General features: G+C 37.4%; 2 protein-coding genes and 1 long non-coding RNA gene across 4 annotated transcripts in view; 1 reads left to right on the plus strand and 2 right to left on the minus strand.

Annotated features, from left to right (window-relative positions):
* The window catches only part of f13a1b (coagulation factor XIII, A1 polypeptide b), a 21,962-nt gene extending 17,189 nt beyond the window's left edge, over positions 1-4,773 (minus strand). Inside the window, exon 1 of one of the 2 annotated variants that reach the window (XM_084107360.1) lies at positions 4,654-4,773. The gene's annotated coding sequence lies outside the window, so the exon portion shown is untranslated. Of the gene's footprint in view, positions 1-1,829; positions 2,105-4,653 lie in introns of those variants that run through there. The other variant, XM_084107359.1, reaches the window with a different exon arrangement.
* On the plus strand, positions 3,382-12,750 carry LOC311078527 (uncharacterized protein). Its single transcript, XM_084107358.1, has 3 exons — positions 3,382-3,571; positions 4,667-5,431; positions 7,166-12,750. The coding sequence occupies exons 1-3, from the start codon at positions 3,538-3,540 to the stop codon at positions 12,595-12,597; spliced, it is 6,231 nt and encodes a 2,076-aa protein (XP_083963484.1). The 5' UTR covers positions 3,382-3,537; the 3' UTR covers positions 12,598-12,750.
* Positions 12,751-19,814: 7,064 nt separating this feature from the next.
* Positions 19,815-24,037, minus strand: LOC311078810. The gene is made up of 3 exons (XR_014605285.1): positions 23,429-24,037; positions 20,650-20,751; positions 19,815-20,563 (listed from the first exon to the last, which is right to left on the minus strand). It is a non-coding gene; the product is annotated as an uncharacterized lncRNA (long non-coding RNA).
* Between the last annotated feature and the right edge of the window lie 948 nt (positions 24,038-24,985).

A 24,985-nucleotide genomic window follows, 5' to 3' on the forward strand; every position in this document is an offset into this window, starting at 1 on the left:
TTGTCTTTTATTTTCAACTCTATAAACAAAAAAAATAATAAACTTGTGGAAATAACAAAATTACTTGCTTACAACTGTTTAAAATAAATAAATAAATATTATTTCTAAACCAGATTTTTTTTTTTTTTTTTTTTCTGTACATTATAGTCGTTATGAAACGGAAGTTGTGATAGTCGTTTCTGCACAATTGTGACATATATCTGAGTGAAACTGATTCTCAAATAAGAATAAATGTAGGGCGGGGCTTGATTGATTGGTTGTGGTTTGCTATTGGTTGATCTCATGTGATTGACAGGTTGCCCCGCCCTCGTGTCAGTAAACACATCATCAGAGAAGAGAAGAGATGTGGCTGCAAGAGGGAGGGGAAGTTATTTTGATTAAAGATTATGAGGGCAAATGAAAAAATGATGATGTGCACAGATAAATCATTTATAATAAATACTGCAATATTAAACAAAAAATAAGAATTGTACATTTTGATTTCATGGTGACTTTATGAACACAATATGGGAATAAGGACAGTGTGTGTTTTTACACAAAACCTTGTGATTCCCTCTTTGGTGCTGTTAATGCAGGCGACATTTTCCCATCCAATAGCCTATTCCTGTGTTTCCTGGCATTTAAATGTGGAAAACTTATTTTTATGATAGGCTGCACAATGGCTGCTTTTACACTGGCAAAATGTGCCACCACAGACACACAAACACCTGTGTGATGGATTACATAAACTGGGCGTCTGCTTGAATGAGGTGCGAAGTTTGAGGAGATGTTTGGCCCGTGAACCCCACCGGAGCCGTGAGTAACACCTCGGACACAGTGAAGTCTCTGTTCACTGGCTGAACACACTTTTCCACAAGTATCTTGGCGAGGTAAACTAGAAGGAAAAGCTGATGCTAATTTAAAAAAAAATAATAATAATAAAAAAAAAAGTTTGTCAAGGTTTTTTTTTTCTGCGTAGATATAAAACAGATGGTGGGACATATTAAAATAGGTAAGTTTTGCAAACTACACAGAAAATTGGCTCTGCATGTAAACACTCAGACTTACTTTCACAAACACACACATAAAATGCATTTGCAAACACAAACGTATCTAAAATCCAGAATATAAATACATCAATCACTTAAAATAACTTTAAAATTCAAACACTAACAAATTATCTTTAAAGACAATAATTTGTCCTTTGCAATTATCCATTTACCCTCAATAAATTTTTGTGAACACACACACACACACACACATATATGCACACATATGTTCTACACAAAAAAGTTAGTTGAAGGTATTTGGATAATTGCAAATATACACTAGTACCTTTCCAGAGCTTTGGGCTCAGTGTCATTTTTTAAAATAAGATATTAATACTTTTATACAGCAAGGATGCATTAAATTGATCAAAAGTGACAGTAAATACCTTTATAATTTTATAAAAGATTTCTATTTCAAATGCATCGCAGTTGAACTTTCTATGCATCAAAGAATCCTGAAAAAAAATTATCCACACAAATGAAGCAGCACAACTGTTTTCAACATTGATAATAATAAATAATAATAAATGCAAATCATCATATTATAATAATTTTCTGAATGATCATGTGATCATTGAAGACACTGAAGACTGGAGTAAGATGAAATTCAGCTTTGATCACAGGAATAAATTATATTTGAAAATATATTCACATAGAAAACAGTTATTTTAAATCGTAAAAACTGTATTTCTGATCAAATAAATGCAGCCTTAATAAGTACTCAAACTTTTGAACAGTAGTTGGCAATTTCCATCTTGCAGAGTGAACTCTTTACTATTAAATATGTAAAAGTAAACTAACCTGGTTTATGTTTAGGTAGAAAGGCGGCACTGGTCTGCAGACACTGGAAGCTGGAGTCCGGGATCACACCAGGGCGAATTCTGCCTTCACTTTTATATGGGGCTGGAATAACAGTGTGTGTGTGTGTGTGTGTGTGTGTGTGTGTGTGTGTGTGTGTGTGTGTGTGTGTGTGTGTGTGTGTGTGTGTGTGTGTGTGGTGTGTGGTGTGTGTGGTCTGTGTGTGTGTGTGTGTGCGCGTGTGTGTGTGTGTGTGTGTGTGCGCGTGTGTGTGTGTGTGTGTGTGTGTGTGAAACCTCATGGTGGGCGTATCTATGTATGCAGATTATCATGACATTATAAAGCAGTGGGTGTGTAGTAGTGTATGTGTGAGATTAGGGTGGAAGTGCAAATGTGTGAGTGTGTGAGGCTTGTAGTGACCAGAAATGAGGCCAAATAAAGACAAGTGTAGAATGTGACACATCTTTCTCTTTAGGCAACGACTCAAAACACGCAGAGACACTTTACAATCAATGCCTAAAATATTCAGTTTCATTTTTTGCAAAACTTTCAATAAAAATCATAATTTTACTGATAAATAGTGTCTCTTAGATTGTGATCCAATTAAAAAAAAGTTGAAAAATGTATATAAAAATCAATCATAATAACATCAAAGCCATTTGCAGTGCTTCAAAATTACTGCATATTGCCTTTGTATGGCAGTATAAGTACAGCTATGAGTTATAATACTGAACAGTTTTCTGTATTTCTACAGTAAACCGTTACTCTTCATCAGATCAGTCTCTTTGCTTACCAGTAAAAAACACCTAGACATCCTTAAAGCAAGATATATTCACCTGAGAAGCAAAAGATGATGCATAAGATATTAAGCATAGAATATAAGAGCATTTCATCTTGTTCCATTTTCTAATGTCCATTTTCGCACTGCATTATGGCTCTAATGGGCAGTTTGAGTCATTGCTTCAGGCATTCTATATGGAAAAATCCCATTTTGCCAATGTTTCTGAGGGAAAACAGGCTGTTCAGACCCCTTTGGATGCTTTGGGAGACTATGAGTCACAGGCATGAGCTCACCTTTACATTGGAGAACAGGCAACTTTCTTTCACCATGAACTTTAATTCAGAAGATGTAATGCTTTTGGTACAATACGAGTGCTTGTCAAAGCAGTTTGACCTTAGCAAGTTACATCTTGCATAACAGAGGGTGGATGCAATCCACGGCTTATAAATGGGCTTTTCATGAACATTTTTGGTGGGCCAAAACTAAAAGGTTAGGGTTATGAGCATATATGTTATGTGCATGCATGTTATTATATGCATATATACCTGATCAAGACACTTCCCCTGAAATACAACAACATAAAACCCAAATAAGCCTTCCTCGATGACCAAATAATGATTCGAAACAAAGCTTTATGATATAGAGCTAAGCACATCTGAAATGAGCAACACTGACCACAAGGCTCCTTTTGATTTCCGCCATACCCATGCGAGCAGAACATGGCGTTTCCTGTGCGAGTTTCAGAAAACCACAGGTTAGTCACGTGAACAAGCTTCCACGTTCAGCGCTTTGTTCCGCTCTGCTGTCGTTCCATGCATATAGGAAGTGAATCGATTATGCTTGAAAGATACTGAGGCGTAAAACGATGCCAACCTAAAACAATACAGCTCACAACGAACAGCGAAGGAGGGCGAAGACAGACAGACAGAGATGGAGAAACAGAAGGAGGATCCCTCGTTCTTGGGTGAGCAAAGTATGATCATGATTGAAGAGAGACCACTGAAGCTAATGTACACATGCACACATTTGTGAAAACATGTCTGAACGTCTTTGCATTAGACAAACATATATCAAAGCAAGTTTTGTATCTTCAGAGCCTTTTTTTCATTTACTAACGACAAACCAACAGAGTGTCACAATACTCAGGAATAAGAGGAACCTCTTTTCAAAAGGTACATTTTTGGACCTTATTTACCCCTAATGGCTGCATATTAGTACCTTAAGGTACATGTTAGTACTTAAACGTATTAGTACCTTTGGTACTGCCCCACTAACAGCTTTTGTACCTTTTCTTTCTGAGAGTGACTCATTTTCAACACCCAAATGGCTTTATGTCAAATGTTTTGCTTGAAAGGCGTGTTTTTGCTATCATACTTTAAATGAATGATACTTGCTTTAATATTTTGCTATCTAATGCAAAAAAAATTGGATATTTTTAAGTGTGGCTTAGGTCTGTAAATAACTTTTGGGGTCACTGCATAATATCTTCTTCCAAAGGGAGATTCAGGCTTTGTCTCACTAAAAAGACAGTGATATGACAACTGTAAAAAATTATTATTATTTTTTTTAATAATATAATGATACAAAATTACACTTATTTAAATATAAAATACAATACATACATACTACCATTCAGACGTTTGAGTGCAGTAAGATTTTTTAAAAGGTTTTTTCTGTTATCTGCTCAACAAGGCAGCATTTTTTTTAATCAAAAATACCATAAAAACAATTTATCTAATTGAAAATATTAAAATGTAATTTATTCCTGTGATCAAAGCTGAATGTTCATCATCATTACTCCATTCTTCAGTGTCACATTTCCTTCAGAAATCATTCTAATATGATGATTTCTGATTATTTTCAATGTTTATAATTATATTTTTGTAGAAACTATGATAATTTTTTTCACAATTCTTTGATGAACAGAGTTCAAAAGAACAGCATTCATTCAAATTGAAATGTTTTGTACATTATAAATCTCTTTAAAATCACTTTTGCCCAATTTGAATTACTTTTGAACGGCAGTGCATTAAAACTAAACATTACCTATCCGTCACAGACAGGAGGCCGCAGACAGCTGAGGCGAATGGAGGAAGTCCTAGTCACCAGCCGTCTCCTCTTCCTGAACTTCGTGTGGTTTTACTCGGCCGCAAAGGTGCCGGGAAGAGCTCAGCTGGAAATACCATTCTAGGCCTGGCAGGAGGGTTTGAGTCGAATAAACCGACCGAGGAGTGTGTGAAGAGGCGCGCCGACGTGGAGGGAAGGCGCGTCACGGTTGTGGACACACCAGGATGGGAATGGTACTATCCGGTGAACGGGACACCCGGTTGGGTGAGGAGAGAAACGAAACGAAGCATGTCCTTGTGTCCGCCAGGCCCTCATGCCGTTCTTCTAGTGGTGCGATCTTGTACGTCAGTGACAGCTGACTACCATCAGCAGATCGAGGAGCACCTGGAGCTTCTGGGAAAAGCGGTGTGGGATCACACACTGGTGCTGTTCACACGCGGGGACGAACTGAGCTCCGTTCCCATCGAACAGAGGATTCAAAGCGGCGGCAAGGCCTTCCAGAGGCTCCTGGAACGATGTGGGAACCGGTTTCACGTTCTGGAGAACAAGAGGCGCGTCGATGATGGATCGCAGGTGAAGGAACTGATGAAGAAGTTGGATGAGCTGGTCGGAGAGAGAGGAGGGAGATATTATGAGATGGATGTGCTGCTTCTGGAGCTGGAGGTGGAGAGTAAACGGAGGGCGAGAGAAAGGAGGAAGAAACAGAGGCTGATGGAGGCGCAGACGCACAGAGGAACCATCAGAGCCGTGCTGACGAGTGAGTGGACGGCATGCAGATAGACAGATAGATAGATAGATTTATTTAATGCCATGTCAGCATCTAAGGCCATTTTTTTATGGCACAAATTCAATTACAAAAATACAAATATCATATAAATACAATGCATGTGAAAAGTGTTCTTCCTCAGTATTTTTGTCTTGGTTTCCAGTACAAATATCTAAACATGCTTAAGCAAGGTCTGGTACTACTAAGATGAACACTTGTTTTTTTTAAATGTATAAATAAATAACATTTGTTTGGGTCAAAATGACGGAACAGAGGATTAAAGGTTAAATTGAGATACTTAATTTACTTTAGAAGCAAAATTACATAAGATATTAAGCCTTAAAAATGCATCTAAATGAAATGAGTATATGATTTAAAAAAATGCCAAGGGTGTAAGAAAAATAAACTGGTTTTGCCTTTTAAATAAATAATAAATAAAGTGATTTTTTTTCTTCTTGTTTTAAGCCTAAACTCACTTTATTTTGGGAATATCATATTTTACAATATACAATATTTTTATTTATTTTTCAGAATATCATGCATCTTAATTTAAATATATTTAGAAAATTGGACTGGAAAACAAGATAAAAGTACTTTTTGCAGTGCATCGAATTCAACAGACAGACTTTACGGTATTACAGAAGTCAAAACAAAATTCTAACTGTGAGTTTGGGATACTTGTTTCTCTACAGAGGAAAACCATTCAGTTTTCAGTATTCGGATTGATAAATTCACTGAAAAGAACCAATTGAAAAGAAACTGGTTTGAAAAAATATTCAGTCACTAAAGAATGATTTATACAAACATCTTACTCTAGCTGATGAAAATTTTAGAGCAGAGCACATTTATTAGGTACAAAAAAAATAATTCACTATAGAAATGTCTATTACTTTAAGACTTAATTCCATTAATTTTGCTACGGCAGTGTACAAGACACATTTTCATCACCTAGAAATGAACATTTTGTCATGATTTACTCACCTCATGTTGTTCCAAATGCGTATGTATTCATATACATCTGTGAAACACACACACACACACACACACACACACACACACACACACACACACACACACACACACACACACACAGTTAATGTTGCAATTCACACACTGCAAAACAAAACAAGCAAATAAACAAAAGTACCATAAAAGAAAAAAACATAAAAATATCTATATGACTACTATGGAAAAATCTTCCAGTCCACCATAGCTTAAAACATAATTCATGCTTGGCCCATTTACACACGCTTCACTAGGTGTGATGTCACTGATGCAAATCAGCATTGTTCCTCACACAAAACAACACACTAGTTTGGAACAAGATGAGTAGGAGCAACTAAAAGATTTGTCAAATTATTTATTTGTCAGCATTAATATGTAGTTAAAAACAGTCACTTGTATATTAGTGCTGTTACAGCAAACAATCTTTTTCTCCTCAAAAATAAATAAATACTGAACATTTAAAATGAATCATTATGTAAGTCCAAATTATGGAATTACATAAATTCTAAATGTGACTAGAATGCATGTAAGCACTACAATTTTGTAAGATTTGAATATAGGCTTACATAATAGATTAACACAGTGATGTAGATAACCTTTGTTTGGCAAAAATACTTAATAATAAAAATGCATCTAAATGATGTGTCAACAAAAGCCATTATTCACAAGTAACCACTTCATTTGGTTGTTTCTGTGTATTGTGTCTCCTGTCCCTGCTAGACGATAATACTCAAACTGAAGACATGGATGAGAGGAATCTCTTCTCCAGAGGTTCACGGCGTCTCCCGGAGCTGAGACTGGTTCTGCTGGGAGAGAGAGAGACGGGGAAAAGCTCGGCTGGGAACGCCATCCTCGGAGGACCGGGATACTTTCAAAGCGGAGAGGCGACGGAGGAGTGTTCGAGACAGCAGATGGAGGTTTCTAACAGACTGGTGACGGTGGTGGATGTGCCGGGATGGGAGGGCGGACCGGAGGGAACAACTCCAGAGAGAGTGAAGCGAGAGATCGGAATGAGTGTGATGCTGTGTCCTCCCGGACCTCACGCGTTTCTTTTGACGTTGCGCGTAGATGCGTTTGTCCAAGCCCAGTCGGTGCGGGAGCACTTGGAGCTTCTGGGGGAGACGGTTTGGAGACATACGTATCTTCTGTTCACGAGGGGCGACCAGCTACGAGAGGGAGTCACGATTGAGCAGCACATACAAGGAGGAGGAAAGGAACTACGCTGGCTGGTGGAACGATGTTCAAATAGGTTCCACGTCATCAGCAGCAATTCTTATTTGGAACCTCGGAATTCCAAGACACAAATAACGGAACTTCTGGAGAAGATTGAAAAGATGGTGGCGGGAAATCGATGCGAGGCCTTCTCGCCACTAGTGCATGAGATTCAAGAGTTAGGAAGACAAAAAAATGAAAAATTTCAACTGAAGGTCAAGGAGTTTGGCGAGAAGCTTCAACGGCAGGACGAAGAACTGAAGAAGATGAAGGAACGAGAGGTCAAGAGCATTCGGTGGTTCTTCGAAAGACGCAAGAAGGACAAAGTGCAATCTCCCGGGAAGGCCGAGAGGGAAGAGGCACCGTACAAAGGCGAAGACGACAGGAGAAGTATGATGGGCGAGCTGGAGGAGAGGATGGCGTGGTTAACGGAAGACAAGGAGCGAGAGATACAAGACCTGAACACTGAAATAAGCAAAGTCACAGTGACTCACCATCAGGTACTGAAAGAGAAAGAGCAACTGCTAATGATATTAGAGGAACGAGAGCGCGAGGGGGAAGAACTTAAAGAGAAAGTGGACGAGCTTCAAATTAAACTGCTAGAACTGGAGCGCTTGGATGCCGCGAAAGAGCAAGAACGAAAAGAGAGAGAGGCCGAAATTCAGCAAGCACACTTGGACGAGAAGAATGTACTTAAAAACAAATTGTTGAACGCTGAGAAAGAGAATGACAGAATGAGAGGAAAGGCTGAGGAAACTCAAAAAGAGAAGGATGCATCACAACGCAGGTATGAAGAAGAGGCCAGACAGCAAAAGCAAGAGATGGAGAGCAAACTGAAAGAGAAGGACAGAGAAATTGAAAACATTTTAAGAGAAATCGAGGAGGTGAAACTTAAGGCTGAGAGCAGAGAAAGAGAACAAGGTGAGATATTCAGGGAAAAGGTTGAGAAGAGAGAGAAAGAGATGGACAAGCTGAGAGAGGTAATAGAGATGATGACAAAAGAGATGGAGCAGCTACGAATGTCCTATCGAGAGCAAGTGAAAACAACAGAAGCCGAGAGAGAAATGCATGGAGACGTTATGGAGAAATACAACACGCTCATAGATAAACTTGTAGGGAAAGACAAAGAAATAGAGCGAACGATGAGAGAGAAGGAAAAAGAGCTGAATAGAAATGCTGAAACGCAAGAGAAGCTTCAGCAAAAAGAAGACGAAATAGTCAAACTGAGACAAAGAGATCAGGAAAAGGACAGAGAATTGGAGACATTGAAGCAAAACATTACCGAAAAACAGAGGGATACAGAAAAGTTAAAAGACACTGTCCAGGCAAATACTGATAAACACACAGCAGAACTTAAAGTTTTGGAGGAAGAGTTGAAAGCAAAAGAAGATGAAATTTACAAGTTAAAACAAAGAAACCTAGAGAATGACAAATGCATTGACAAACTAAAGCAAAACATTAGCGAAAAACAAAATGACATTGAAAAGTTAAAAGACAGTGTTCAGGCACATATTGAAGAAAATGCAGCTCAACTAAAACATCAACAGGAGGAATTCGAAGTAAAAGAAGAGGAAAATGAAAAATTAAGACAGAGAGACCAGGAGAAAGAAAGAGAAATTGACATTCTTAGGCAAAACATTAGCGAAAAACAGAGAGACATTGAAAAGTTAAGAGACTGTATTGAGTCACATACTGAAGAAAGTGCGGCTCAACTGAAGCATTTAGAAGAAGAGCTGAAAATAAAAGAAGAGGAAATAACCAAATTAAAACAAAGAGACCTGGAGAAAGACAATGAAATTCACACACTTAAGAAGAATATTATTGGCCAACAGCAGGACGCTGAAAAATTGAAAGACAGCATTCAGTCAAATATTGAAGAAAGTGCAGCTCAATTGAAACGTTTAGATGACGAATTCAAAATAAAAGATGAGGAAATAATCCAATTAAGAACAAGAGACCTGGAGAAAAACAGAGAAATGAACACACTGCGGGAAAATATTGGCGAAAAACAAAAAGACATTGAAAAGTTAAGAGAGAGTTTTCAAGCACATATTGAGGAAAGTGCAGCTCACCTAAAACATTTAGAGGAGGAGCTACAAACAAAAGAAGAAGAAATAACCAAATTAAATCAGAGAGATATGGAAAAAGACACACTGCTGCAAACAATCAATGAAAAGCATATAAGAGACATAGAAAAGTTGAAAAACAGCATTCACGCAAATACTGAACAAGGTGCTGTTCAACTAAAACTTCTAGAGGAGGAGTTTGACGTAAAGATGGAGGTCTACAAAAGAAAGAATACGATGATGGAAAAGGAGATGGAAAATATAAAGAAACAGTATGAGGAAGCAAGAGTAATAATTGAGATGAAAGAGAATATCATCAGTCAGTTACAACAGCAACACGCAGACACTGAAAGATGCTCAGAAGAGCTGAAACAACAGCATAGTAGAGAGCAAATGCGTAACGACGCCCTACAAAACGTGAACGCAGAACTGGAGAAAGAATTCGAAGAGCTGAAGTGCAAGTGTGAGGGACTTCAGACTCAGCTGAAGACTTCAGTTGAGCGCTATGAGATACAGATGAAAGAAATGAACGGGTTAGAACAACAGCTAGATGAGTTAAAACGGCTGCTGGAGGAGAAGGAGAAAGAGAAAGAGAGTGATATGCAAGACATGAAGATGTATTATGAGAACAGACTGAGAGAAAGGCATGAAGAGCATGAGACGGAGAAAGAACAGGAGCTTTGCAGGAGAGAGAGGGAGGTAGAAAAGAAAGAAGAGAAATTAGCTCAAAACAAACAAGATTTGTTAACTAGAGAGGGTGAAATTAATAGGAGAGAACAAGCGCTAACAGATGAAAAGCAGGATTTGGAGGTGCAAATGTACAGGGTTAGAGAAGAGGAGAAGAATCTGGAAAACGAGGGCCAGAATAACAAACGTTTAGCTGTAGATCTGATGAGAATGAGAGAAGAGATTGAGAAAAGAGCAGAAGAGCTTATGGTTCGAGAGGAAAAATTAAAGGAGCAAGAGCAGCAGATAAAATGTCGAAAGGATGAACTACAAGCAATGGAGAGGATATTGGAGAACAAGGAGAAGGAAATGAAAGATCTGACTGAAAAGCAGGAGAAAAATATGGAAAATCGTAGAGAGCAGATAGAAAGGAGAGAGCAAGAGCTGTTTGAAATGGAGGAGACATTTGTTAAAGAACAACACAGGCTTAAGGGAGAAGAAAAATCCTTGGAGATGCTCAGAGCAAATCTGGAAACGAGAGAAAATCAGCTTAATAAACGAGAGCAGATGTGGGAAGTAAAAACCCATGAGCTTTTAAAGAGCTCAGAGGAACTTGAAAATAACAAACACAACGCAGAGAAACGGCAAGCCGAGTTGAGCAATGAGGAAAATGATCTTCTGCAAAAAATAAAAGGATTACAAGAAAAGGAGCAAGAACTTGAACTCAAAGGTCAAAGGCTGATGGAGCAACAACGAGACATGGAAAAACGGGACAATACTCAGCATGAACATGACCTGGAGCTTGAGAGCATTAGAGAAGCGTTAGGAAAAAGGGAGCAAGAGCTGATAAAAGGCGAAGAAGTGCTTTCTCAAAGAGAGCAAAAGCTGAAAAGTGAAGAAATCTATTTAGAGAAAAGAGAGCAAGTCATGCAAAAACGGGAAGAACAGCATGAAGACTTGTTACGCGGTCTGAAGAAACAGCAGGATGTTTTGAAAGACAGAGAACGCTCTTTAGACACCAGAGAAACAGATCTGCGTCAGCTGGAACTGGAGCTCGCTACGAAAGATAATAAAAACAAATTTCTGCAGAACCAAGAATTAGATCTAAAGAACAAAGAGAGCGATTTTGAGGCCAAAACCCAAATGCTAGAGCTCCTAAAAACAACACTAGACGTGAGAGAAAAGGAGCTTGAGGAACGTCAAAACCAATTGGACGGCAGAACGCAGGAGGTAAATAATGAACAAGACAAGCTGGAAAAGAAGCGAGAGGAACTTGAGAAATGGGAGAAGTATTTGTATAACACAGAGCTCAATTTGATACACAAAGAGCCTTCCTCAGGGTATCGCCCATGGACAAACTGCGCTGAAATGAATGGGAAACAAATGGAAGGTGAAGACATCCATCGAATGCATCAAGAAATAGGAGTGGATGGTGGCATTTGCGATGCAAAAGACACAAGAAGTGAAGAGCGATTGGTGTTGGCTATAAACTGTGCAAACAACAGATCGGTAAAGAACCAGAGGGTTAAACGAACACTGCAGGCCAAGCAAAATGAGGAAGATGGTGAGATTGATAATTCTGAAGGCGAAAGTGAGGAAGACTTCTTTGAACCTTCAAGCACCAGTTTCCAACCTACCGGACATTCACCCTGGCCCGTGTCTGATCTAAGGCTTATGCTTTTAGGAGACTCCTGGTCGTCCCGTCATCCAGCGAGATGCACCATCGTGGGGTCTGATGCAAATGGATGCAACCCTTGGAGAGGAGAGATTTCCGGCAGGCAAGTCACTATTGTAGAGCCTCAGGGCCTGAAATGGAGATCTGGGATTGACAGTAAAGGCACATTTCAAAAACATCTCTCTCAAAGTGTCTCTCTGTGTCAACCTGGACCACATGCATTCATCCTGGTGATTCCCGCTTTTTTATCCTTCACTGGTCAGTACAGGCGTGCAGTGGAACGTACCATATCAGCGTTAGGAGAAGCATCATGGAGCCACACTATTGTTTTGCTCACCTGGGGGGAAACTTTAGGAGAGAGCGGCCAGCAGCACGTGAAGAGAAACGGTGACCTGGAGCGGCTGGTTCGGAGGTGTGGGAATAGATGCCACGTGCTTGACAACAGATATCGGCAATCTCACGTGGTTAAGTTGCTAGAAAAGGTTGAGGAGATGCTTAGAGGAAATAATGGATGTTACTACAAACTGGACTGAAAAAGACTGTTGGGAATTTAAAGAGAGTCTTTATGACTGTGAATGGCATTTAAATTATGATATAGACCTATCTGGTAGATTGTCTTGACATTCTTTTAAACAATATTTATGTGTTTAGGAGTACAAATGAAAATAAACAAGATTTTCAAAAGACTTTAGAGCAAAATGTGTTTATGTATAACAGAGTAGGTAGCCGAACTACAGCAAACATGCAAGTAGCCTATGTATGTAATTCACACTCTTAACAGACGGTGGCGCACTTGTACTAAAAGTTCCACTAGGTCGTTTCACTAACAATACTGCTTTTCACAGTATTTTAATCTTTAGCTAATTTATTAGCAAATATGAGGAAGAATACGTTATTTTCTCTCTTTGTAATACAATACAATGAGTAAAGTGCATGGTTCATTTCCAAAACGCCTCACGTAGGCCTAAACATAACTTTTTTTTTGTTTAACGATCATTTCAGTCTAAAAATGAATCATAAAGAAGCCGATCTCCTCATAATGTGTTGCGAGATTGGAAAGATATAAAGACGACAAATTACTCACATTTAACACCGATTCAAGCATATTCAAGGATTCTCCGGAACATAAACAGAATGTATTTTCCATTAGTGCCTCGGTGAAGTGGCGTCTTGCTGTGCTTCCGCTGCGATCATGACAGGTAAATTATTACCTTAAAACATATTGGTCAGTTTCGCCTGAAAGAAAAACCCTTCCCATCGAGTGAAAACACACATTTAAAATGAATTTTTCTTTTATGGCCCACACACAGAAAACCCAAACGCTTACATATAATCTGTGGTAATTACGCGAGGATAGTATTCCTCCGCCTCGCTATTACACGCGTCAAACAAATCAAATAATTCCTCAACAGCGTGTCGTTTCCCCCACGACGTTTATGTGTCTGAATGGGTCTATTTTCAAGTCTTTTGAAAGAATCTATAATTTATCACTTATGACATCAAATACAGATTTTATTTTATAAGACCAACATTGTTAGATTTTAGGAAAACACTTCAATTAGACTAAAATAATATGCAATCTAATTGAAAGTGTGTCAGTCTGAGTGCATTAGTCGACTTCTTTCATTTGCCCATTAATTGCTATTTTGGGTTTTCTAGTCATTATCTGCACTATAGCTTTTTAAGGTAATGAACAAGGCCATGCTAACATCATTTCATCAGCAGAAACTTCAAATTTCAGTCTCCTCTTAAACTACTAGACAGATATGCATTCATTGGCATGCTTATTGTATGTGTAGTAAATCCAGCTATCTCTAATGGATGATAAAACCTCTTGACAATTCTAATTAGCCTAAATTCACTGCAATTACCATATGTGCCCATTTCTCTTTTGGTCAGATCAGATCAAGCAATGTTAAGGTTTTTATAAAAGGATGTAAAACACTCACTCCATTCATGTTTCAAATTAGAATTACAGTTTTAGTTAGACTGCATGAAACTTTTCCCAAATAGGCTAAATGTAGATTCTTCCAGATTCCCAACATGCAAAGTCACAAGTCAAAGTAGGTGCATTGTCGTTTGTCTCCTAAATGGTAGGAAAGGCATCTAAAAACCGTTACTCGAGACTCAATTCAGATAACAGAGATTAACATACAAATAAATGCACATAAAATGGTGCACCTTTCAACTTTCTGGGTCTATAAGCAGGGTAAACTTCTGGAGAGACCATATTAACTGTTGCATTAAAAAATGAAAAATCCACCATTGCATTCCCATTTTCAAAATTTTCAGAACTCCCTCAGTTCCATAAAACATGAAGCAATTTTTAACATAAAAAAAATAAGGAATGTTTCTTGAGCAGCAAATCATCATAATTTCTGAAGGATCATGTGACGCTGAAGACTGGAGTAATTGATCACAGGAATAAATTACATTTTAACGCGTATTTAAATAGAAAACAATTATTTTAAAATGTATAAATATTTCACAGTATTACTGTTTTGCTGTATTTGTAATGTTTTGCAGTATTTTTGCTGTATTTTTTGCATAATTTGCTATAAATTCAGCCTTGCTGAACTGAACATAATGATAGTATAAATGTACATACTAAAAAATAAAATAAAAATAACTGCTAGCTTTATGAAGTTCATTATTTTGCAAAAGGGTCCATCCTGGTGTACACAATATCAGTAAATGATAATATTAAACAAGAGTAAAGGAATCCATTTATGTACAGTTTGTAATTATCATGCAAGAGGTTTTAATACATTGATTCCAAATAATGCTTTATTTTGTAGTCACTTGTTAGGCATAGGCCGATCGAACTTTGAGAGACCCTGACCCTCCAGATGCCCTTTAAAATGCCCCTTTGGAACTTCAGATGCTGTCTGCATGCACAGTGTGCAGCGAACTTATAAAGGTCAACCCGATGTCTCTGAGGGCAGACATATCAATTCTGATGGACCATGAGGAGCACTCTAATTAATATCTTCTCGTAAATGCTGATCCAGGAACAGTTTTCCGATTCCAAAATCTATCATCATACTTGGAAAAAACTACAGAACTGGCCTCAGATCAGCATATTTGTGAGTAAAGGCCAACCTTTAGCCACATTTACACATGGACCATGAAGCAAAGACAATTTTAGGCAATTTTTTTTATTGTATCTTAAAAAGTTTCATATTGAATGCGCATATTGCATCTCGACTCAGACCTGGACAAGAATGTGGGCAAATGGTTTTACGGCTTATCAAATATAACTTTATTCACACTTCACAGAACAGTGCAGTTTAAAAAAAAAAAATTCCCAAATTCAAGTCCCGACCCAAAGCATCATCATGCCTGTCTTTATAATAAAATTAACTTTTCACTAAGAAGCAATATTTGTCTGTGAAAGTGAGTTTCAGGGTTTAATTTCTTTTTTTTTTAAATACAGAGAAAAACTGGTGGTATTATTGAGAGATGAATATGGATTTGAAACATGATGCTGATGTGCCAATGATATATATATATATATATAGATAGATATATATATATATATATATATATATATATATATATATATATATATATATATATATATATATATATATATATATGTATGTATGTATGGAAAAACCTGATACATGAATTCTAAAATGGTCAATAAATAATTTTACTCAACAAGACTTGGATTTTCTTTTTTTGCACACAAAAGTTTCACCATTTATACTTGTCCTATTAACCTCCTGCAAAGTTTCAAGCCGTTTGCTACATAAATTAGCCTATATACTTACATCTGATGAACTTCTTCCCAAGATCATCTCGTCAGGTAGGCTAAGTCAGAAAATTGAGATGTTTGATTGAAACCCCAGTCAGCGGAAGATTTGTATGCATCTCCTCCCCGAAATTACCATGGCTCATAAAACGCATCGTTTTACAATGCATTAATGTCAACTGCATACCATTTCCATATGCCCATCCATGTGATACCACGTTTAACACAAGACATTAGGAAAATATAAGATAAGGACTATGTGCCGTCACAATACAATACAATACTAAAAATCATTCAGTATCCTTGCCTTGTTTTAGAATAAATAAATCATTGTATAAAATACATTTCAGAGAACGTTTACAGAGAAGAGTTATTCCCAATCTTTAATTTCCACTGGCCAAATATTAGGCAATGTTTAATTGATTAAGCAAATCAAATTTATGCATTTAGGCCTATAAGGTAAACATGTATTTAATGATGGTTTATATGTGTTTTAATGGAAACAGATAGGCCTTATTTTTTTCAGTGTAAATAATTGTCTGACTATTGCGTCACTGACAAAACATTTAAAATAATAAAAACGTGCATATCCTACAGTTTCCTTCAAATTCTATCCTTCAAATATAATTGTAGTTTCATAATATTGGGAAGACCCAACAATGGTTGTCTTTAGGCTACTGTCGGTGCACGACACCCAGAAGTTTTACTGTCATCGGATTTATTCAAACAGTAGTGCCGAATTCTGTGACCCTATAGGCGCCGTAGTGATCGTATAGGATTAGGATTGGGTAGGAGTAAATCGGATTATCTTAATACAGCGCCTATAGGGTCACAAAATTCGGTGGGACACAGCATTCAGCACGGAGTCAAGCGCTGATCATCATTCGTTCTGCTTTTTCTAGAACACAATTTAAAGCGGAATTATCAGGAGCTATTAAGCAATCCTCGCTGTAGTTAAAACATTCAAACACAGCATGCCACAGGAAAAGTGTTCAAAAGCAGCGCATCCACTTCAAATATTTATATTTAAATTAATAATAAATAAAAAACTTTTGTTGTAATTTTTGGTTAGGACTAATTATTTCATGAAAGTTCAGTAGGCTACTTAACTCATTTAATGAGAGTGGCATATTTAATCTAAATGTGTATATCAGATGTAAGTTTAAATCATCCTGTTTACTTAATTACTTTGCTCACCAAGTAGAAGAGTGCATATGCATAGTCTAGTATCCGTGCGTCCGCACATATTTGCACCGCCTAGTTTATTTTATTTTTTTAAATCCCGCCACATTTTGGCTCCTCCCTATTGGAGTCAACCATTTACAAAAACCAGGGGGAGTATGAAAGTTTACGGTGCTCAAGTAAACTCGCACCCATATAATCAACACCAAAAATAAATAAACCTATACAATTCATACCAACATCAATTAACATAAACCCAACAACATTTCCCACATCACACAATTATGTAAGCTAGTAGCCTACCAAGACCTTGACAGTATAAATACCGGAAGCCCTCATTACCAAGCACTTTTTATCTTCGTCTCCTTCGCACCCGGAATCAGACAACACAAACTAACTGGTAATTATACTTAAATGTAGTGATGGCAAAATCGAGGCCTCGTGAACCAATGAAACAGTTGAACCAAATGTGCCATATTGTTTCGAGGCTTCGAATCAATCCGACACCCGTCTCAACGGTGACACCTAGTGGTCACTTGCAGGTGTTGATCTGAAACAACCTTGACGAGCCATTAAAAAAATGTGTTGTTTTTTTATTATTATAATGTTCTAATATGTGAAGCTTGTAACCTATAGGCTCCTCACTGTGCATAATGTTATTTTGGTCATGAAAAATGAATATTAATAAAAGAAATCAAGCCACAATGTCTCACTTTTTTAGAGATTTTTATTCAAAAATATTAATTTATCTGCTGTGGAAGGACTTAGCCTACTTCTTTTTTTACAGATAATTTCTCCAGCCTTTGAAAAAAATCCTCTCACAAAAACCCACGAGGTCAAAATGCGTTTATTTCACTTTTATACAGATGTGCGATTGTGTGGTCTGTTCCCGACCGTTCCAATCAAACGCTGATTCGGCGGACCACACCTGATGAAACACTTCGAGGCTTCGTTTGGTCATAGTCACGTGACATGGGTATTTCGAATCACGCTTCGGATCAGTGTTTCGACACATCTGCGCTTCGGGATCTCGCAAAGCTTCGGAACGACTGTTTCGCTTCAGCCATCCTTACTTAAATGTATTCTTGCTCTTCGCATGATAAACATTTCGTAAGCTTTATATTCTAATCGCTGAAAACATCAGACACACTTTTAGCAGAATTCTAATGTCCTCTTTGCGTTATTCAGCCTGTGGGTGGCGCTCTAATGATGATTGACCTACTTTAGTACACACACAAACGCATAATGTCATCTTTTAGAATTGCTTTAATGTAGTATTTATTGCCTCGGAATGTTGTTTTAGAATTTTGCAAGTTGTGTAGGAATTCCAGTGAGGAAAACCGTGTCAACAAACATAAAACAAACACCACAGACTAATGTATAGCCTACAAGTTCACATAAGCTGCGAATGCTTTGCCCTGTCATTTTTTTACACAATGGGGAAAAAACGCACACATTACCTATAATTTTTTTTGACAAGTTGTCAAACTGGGTGAGTAAAGTCAGTAAAATTTTGTCCAATGCAGTAACTTGCATTTTCGGTACGGGAAAATCCTAGAGTGCCTGCCCACTGATCTTCAACATGTTTTATGCTAAATAATACTTTTGTTGTGAACGATATGTAGATTTACTTTGATAAAAAGGCGATCCTATAAGAGAAGGTTGTGACAGGTAGGACGGCTTATTTACGACATTACCATAGTATTTAATCGTAATATTGAGACTAGCCCAAAGAGAACTGACAACAGACAATAAACAGGATTACACAGGACTAAATTAGTGAGATAATGAGGAACAGGTGGACACAACAGGTTGCCATGGGAACAGATGTAAACAACACTAGGGCTGCATCTGAAATTTTGAATCAGTAATTACTTCATGACCGCTAAAAAAGTATGTTCTATATAGTATTAATGTGTGTAGTATGAATGTAATCTGGAAGTACTATATTAGCCATGTTGTCATTATCATGTGACCTACCAGCATCAGTTGCATCACTTCACTCTCATTCACAAATCCTCTCCCAACGGCCTCATGGGATAGTAAGTCTTTATCATATACACACTTCAGAATCTCGCCGGAAGAAGGTCATCCGGGGACTTTTTGTGTACTCTTTTATGAGTACTGTGAATTTGGACATACTACTCTTGTTACATAATGTTTGTCACCTACTATATATTAGGAAGTATGCGTTTTCGGATTCAGCCTAGAAAACTAGGGCTGCGGGGCCATTCACACGACACTGTGTTCAACTAAAAACAGAAAACTTTTTATGCATTTTGGTTGTTCAAGTTTCAAGTGCAAGTTTTTGAAAACGATACCGTTATTGTCTCCTTGTAAACTACAAAACCGCAAATTAGTGAAAACGGTGACGGATCCGTGTGAACGGGGAACGTTTTGACAGCATTGTCGCCTGTAGGCTACATGAAAAACACAAAGGTAAAACTTTTCCATTTTTAGTACATCGTTGTTGTGTAAACGTACCCTTATTCAGCTTACTTGTTGCCTTGCTGACTTATCAGGCAATGACTTGAAGGCAGAGTTTGCGCACACAGGTAGCCTACATGCTGCCTTCAAAAATGATCAGATGAAGGTATATCAGGTCAGGAGACAGTGGAGCTAACATTGGATTCGGATGTGCCTTGATGCCTTCCTACACTGGAATGCAGCATTTTAAGCTTTCGGATGCAACGTTGGTCAACCAAGAAAAAGGAACTGGGAAACCATGAAACTAAACCAAAACAGAACATAAACCTGACCATAAAAGTGCATATAAATATCAATTGTAACTCTATATCTCGAATATGTCTTACGTCTAAAGCTCTGTATCTTTTATTGTTGGGGAAAAAACATAATTCAATGCAATACATTGATGATTTAGAAATGAACAAATAAACTTTCCTCAAAAGCCTGATCATCCTGATGGATCATATTTGATACACATTTTAACATGATTTCTCTAAAAAAAGATTTATGGATAATCAGTAAGTTGTTCATCCTGAAATATTACTAACAATTTAAAAGTTATTCTTTATAAAAATCAGTCAAGATTTCACATGCAACAAGGCCTTTTACTAAAAACATTAACAGATGATAGAAAGCATGTAGACTTTGTAGTAGCCTACAACACTTTTTCAGCAGTTTTAATCAGTTTTTGATCATTTAGAGGCCTCAAAAATTTTTAAGGGCAAAAATGCAAATCATGACAAACAACAATAAAATCATCAAAACATCTGCTTCTTTTTCCTGTAAAATACTTTATATATTTCATAATGTAATGATTTCCTGTCTGTTCATTTCAAAGCTGCATGACTATTCTTTAAAAATCTACTTTTGAGTTCCACGAGAACAAAAAGCATTCAGCTTTGGAATGAAAAAACTATGAGAGAAATTTCATGAACGGGTGCACTAAACTTTTGAATTGGTTCTTTTATTCAGCAATAGTCCGGTGAGCACTAGGTGGCACTGTTCTCTTCACTTAGCTCTCTCTCTCTCTCTCTCTCTCTCTCTCTCTCTCTCCAATTATCCCTCTTGTCTGTCAGTCGGTGAGGCATCATCTGCTATGGGTTAAAAGCAAGGTCATATAGTTTTAGAAAACAGTTAAATGCGTGCGTGCGAATGCGCCTATGCACAATGTAAAACTCACGGGTCTCAGGTGAGGTGCCCAAAACAAGCAGAATCACATGACCTCTGAGTGACTTCCACATGGCAGTGTGTCTGTGGGATGTGAACACACTCGCCTCGGGATCTGTAAACAACGCGGGAAAGTATCGAGGGTCGTAAGTTCAGGTCATCCTGTCCATCGCTTGAAAATAACAGATGTGTCTGATGTTTTTCGCTATTTGTTAACATACACTCATATTCGGTTTATTTGCAATATTATTAGTGTATGGCTTTGATTTGTTCATCTTAAACGATCCATAGTCGTATTCAAGAGTGTTGCCTTTGGCATTAGCGCATTAGTCAAAAGTTCAACTGTAAGCCACCTAGTGGAAGAATTAAGCATATTGAATCATGACGCATTTAATTATGCGTCACATTTGGAGTCCACACACATACACATATGTTCTCCATCTGTTTATGTAATATATCATTTCTCTTGATCATTCTGACTGGAATTTGTCCAAAGATATAGCTTATTTTGCTCAAAAGAGCTGTATGCTAAATAAATTAGGTTGCAAACCGCTGAACAGTCTGCATCCTGAAAGAAGATTTAGCGGTTCGTTGTGTGTCTGTGTTTGTTTTTCTACACCATTTTATTAGTACTAAGTAGGGGTGTAACAATTCCCTCATGTCACGATTCGATACATATCACGATACTGAACTTACAATATTATATTTTTGCGATACTCCAAGACATGGTAAAAGGTTAACAAAAAATAAACTGTTGATTAAAATGCTACATTTGATATTACATTGTGGGTGTAAATTAATAGGCTTGGACTTGGTGCTGATAACCCAATGCACAGGACAATAGTGACACCCGAATACAAATATGCATGATTCTAAAGCTGAAAATACTATTTTAGATGAATATGCTTGCACTCTTTCACTGACTACATATATTTAAAATAATGTAGGCCACTTTTTACTGGTAAAATAAGATATCTGGACCCACAAATATATTATCAGGACCCACAAATATTCCCCCATTGCATTATTATATATTATATTCAACGTTATAATTAGTAGTTTAATGTAGTACTGACACTAAAACTCTGTAAACTTGTTATTTTGGGTGAACTATACACAATACATATTGTCACTATCCACGATACATATTGTTGCATTTTTGTATTGCGATATATTCTGACACGGTATATTGTTACACCCCTAGTACTAAGTAGGCACCACATTCAGCATTCAAAGCAAGTTTATTCTGTGTGTTTGATGGCAGGTGTGACTGGTCTCTTCCTAAAAATCACAGTCTAGCACTGTCTAACACCATCTACGTTTCTACCGCACAGAAATGTATTTTTGACGAGCGAAGGGTAACGGAGGCAGAGCACCCTCCATTTTGGTTTTATCTCAATTACCTGTATGAAATTTTGATGCTGGCGTTGAGAGTGCATGGTAGCATTTCTGTAGAGCAGATTAAAGATTGATCATGTAATGAGGTCTCGCCTGAAAGGGTAGCGGAGGTGGGAGCGTGAACACTTGTGTCTGTGAGCGCGTGTTCGTGCTGCAACGAAAGGAAGACACACTGGCTGTGTTCACTAATGAGCTAAAAAGTGAGTCAGTGCTCTGGTTTGAGAAGGCCAGGGTCTGTGTAACCGGTCCTACTCGCTCTGCTCCAAGCAGGATTCAAACCCGGGTCTCTGGCATGGGAAGTGGGCGCTAACAAGTAAAAGACAGCATCTTCCCGCGTCAGTCGCTAGCTCACCTTTTGAGATCAGGGGAGTGAGGTTTACACGCACAGCTCTTACTAGCCTACGTCTATTACATCTGAATCAGTTTAGCCATATAAAGACTTTATTTTCTTTATGCTTAGAGTCCCAGAGACCCCCATGCTTTGGGGGGGGGGGGGGGGGGGGGGACATAATAATTTTGAAATTAAACTATTCATTTGCTTTTGAGTGTTTCTTTGACCTCCTTTGTTTTACCAGAAAACCAGCTAACAGAAATATGTTCTAAAAATGTTTTCCTAAAGTTTCCATTAAGTTACGGGAACTTTATTTTTCTGAACATCAAGTTAAAAAAATAATAATAATTTCTTGGTTATGCAAACATTATGGGGAACATTACTTTTTAGCATTTTGCAAAAATTATGGGTTACTTTTAATGTTCTCTGAACGTTCTGAAACAAGTAGTCACATTTATTGAAACATTACATGAATGATGTAGATAATGTTTTGTGCTAACATTTTGAGAACATTATCAAAGACCAGATAACTTTTGTGAATGAACATTCCATAAATGTTACTGGAGAAATGTTTATTAATAACTTTGAGAGAACCTTGCCAGAACATTAGAGAAGCTCTGAGAACATTCTCTGTGTTTTTCAATGCAGATTAGTGATAGTTATAATTGATTCTGGTGACGAAAATAAAACTTCAAATAAATTTGTTCAGTGTTTCTTTGACCTCCTTTGTTTTGCCAAAAGCCCAGCTAACAAAAATATGTTCTCAAAATGTTTTGCTAACGTTTCCTTTAAGTTACAAGAACTTTATTTTTCTGAACGTTAAAAACATCCAGTATTTTAAAAATGTTTTAAGAACTTTTTTTTTTTTTCTTGGTTCGTGATTTTCTATGCAGATTAGTAATAGCTATGATTGATTCTGATAACGAAAATAAATAAATAAATTCAATTAAATTCGTTTTGGGGCTCTATCTTAATCCAAACAGACACTTTGACAGGGAAAGTTAATGAATAAGAAAAATGATGCATCAACGAAGGCAGAGCTTTAAAATTGCATGAGACTTACAGCGGAATGGTAGATTCAGCACAGCGAAGATGCAGCAAATGTGCCTGAGGTGGAAGGGAAGAATAGAGTTGCACTGGGAACTCATTGGCTCTGTGGAGGCCGGTGACGGGGCTTCTCCGGGACGTCTGCTCAGATTGCTTTTGTTTTGATGTATCAGTGGCAGTGGTTTCACGTGTGCCCGCCTGGCCAGTGGAGCTCGACCATGGCACAAAATGTCTCCTGGCAGTGCCCGCTGCGCGGTGGATTTTATGAGTGATTTCACAACACATGCACTCAGTGAAAACGGACTAATTACACAGACAGAACAGGCAGACACGGACCAAATTGAGTCAAGGAGCATGGAGCACATTTTTAAATGTAACATTCACATGCATGCAGTCTTTTATCTTTAATAGTTTTTTTTTTTTTTTTTTGCTAATATTTGAATGTGCATATGTGCGCATGGTCTTCAGTCAGGCAAATGTCATATTCAACGCAAAAATGGCAATTGCATGGTCATTTCAGTAATGATTTAGGCAAACATTTTGTTTGCCGACAGCTAAACTGACCATCGTGTCAGTGCGTCTGAACAGGACTGATCCGATGAAAATACGAAAGATGCGCACACAAAGATGTCCTATCCATTACTGCAATTTTCTCTCAGGGTGAATAGTTCACATCGCATCACATGTACCCGAGCTTCTGCTGCTGTTGCCATAGAAACCCGCTATAGGTTGACTTTCTGCTGTTAATGCATCCGTATACGCACCTGTCCTCCTTTTGACAAACTTTGCTTGCATTAGCCTATTTGAGTTTCACTCACATGTATGATAATTAATGTTCTCATTCTACAAAAATGGTAATACTTTGTTAGTTTTACTGCAAATATGCAGAACAATGCGTGATGGTCATTGTTTTTGAGATCTTAACTTATGTTACCAAAAAAGACTGAGTTTACGCGTGTCTTGGTTGTCATTTATTTAGTATTGTATTTATTTCATCGTTTATTTTAAAGAGTTAAAAATTTTCAAATTAAGATCAGAAAAGTTCTGAAAACTTATTTGAAAACATAAATATGGTCTTGCTTGTTTATCACGCACACTAACAAATCAAATAGCTTGATTTCAAATGTTAAGTTTGGTCATTTACTTAAAAGTGTGAATAGCCGCTACACAAGTTTTTTTTAAAAAATAAAATAAGATGCTTTTCGTAAGCAAAATATGCTGATTCGTTATTTATTAAACTGAGTTAATGAAAAGTAAATTTTAAAGTGTGCAAATCCAAAACGGGATACTTTTATGAGTCTATTTTAATGCGATATTCTTTTCTTTTCTTTTTTTCTTATTTAAATCTAAAAAAGGATTGCGTTAAAATATCTTCTAATTCCGTTGTCTGCTTATTAATTATTCATAGCATCTCAGATGTAGAAAAAGAGGAGATTTTATAGACTGGCTGAGGGGTTTGAGTTTCCAGAAAGCGTCCAGTCGCTTCTCACAGAATCACAGGACACAGGCGAAGCTGGACGAAAACAAGGTAAAGACTAGCAGTAATATTATAGTGTTCCTTCTTTATAAACAG

Source organism: Abramis brama (assembly GCF_963993115.1).
Source record: "Abramis brama genome assembly, chromosome: 3".
Taxonomy (NCBI): domain Eukaryota; kingdom Metazoa; phylum Chordata; class Actinopteri; order Cypriniformes; family Leuciscidae; genus Abramis; species Abramis brama.

Coding starts and splice junctions, on each gene's coding strand:
- LOC311078527 (XM_084107358.1), top strand. CDS start 3,538: ATGGAGAAACAGAAGGAGGATCCCTCGTTCTTGG. Junction 3,572..4,666: donor GGAGGATCCCTCGTTCTTGG/GTGAGCAAAGTA, acceptor TATCCGTCACAG/ACAGGAGGCCGCAGACAGCT. Junction 5,432..7,165: donor CATCAGAGCCGTGCTGACGA/GTGAGTGGACGG, acceptor TGTCCCTGCTAG/ACGATAATACTCAAACTGAA.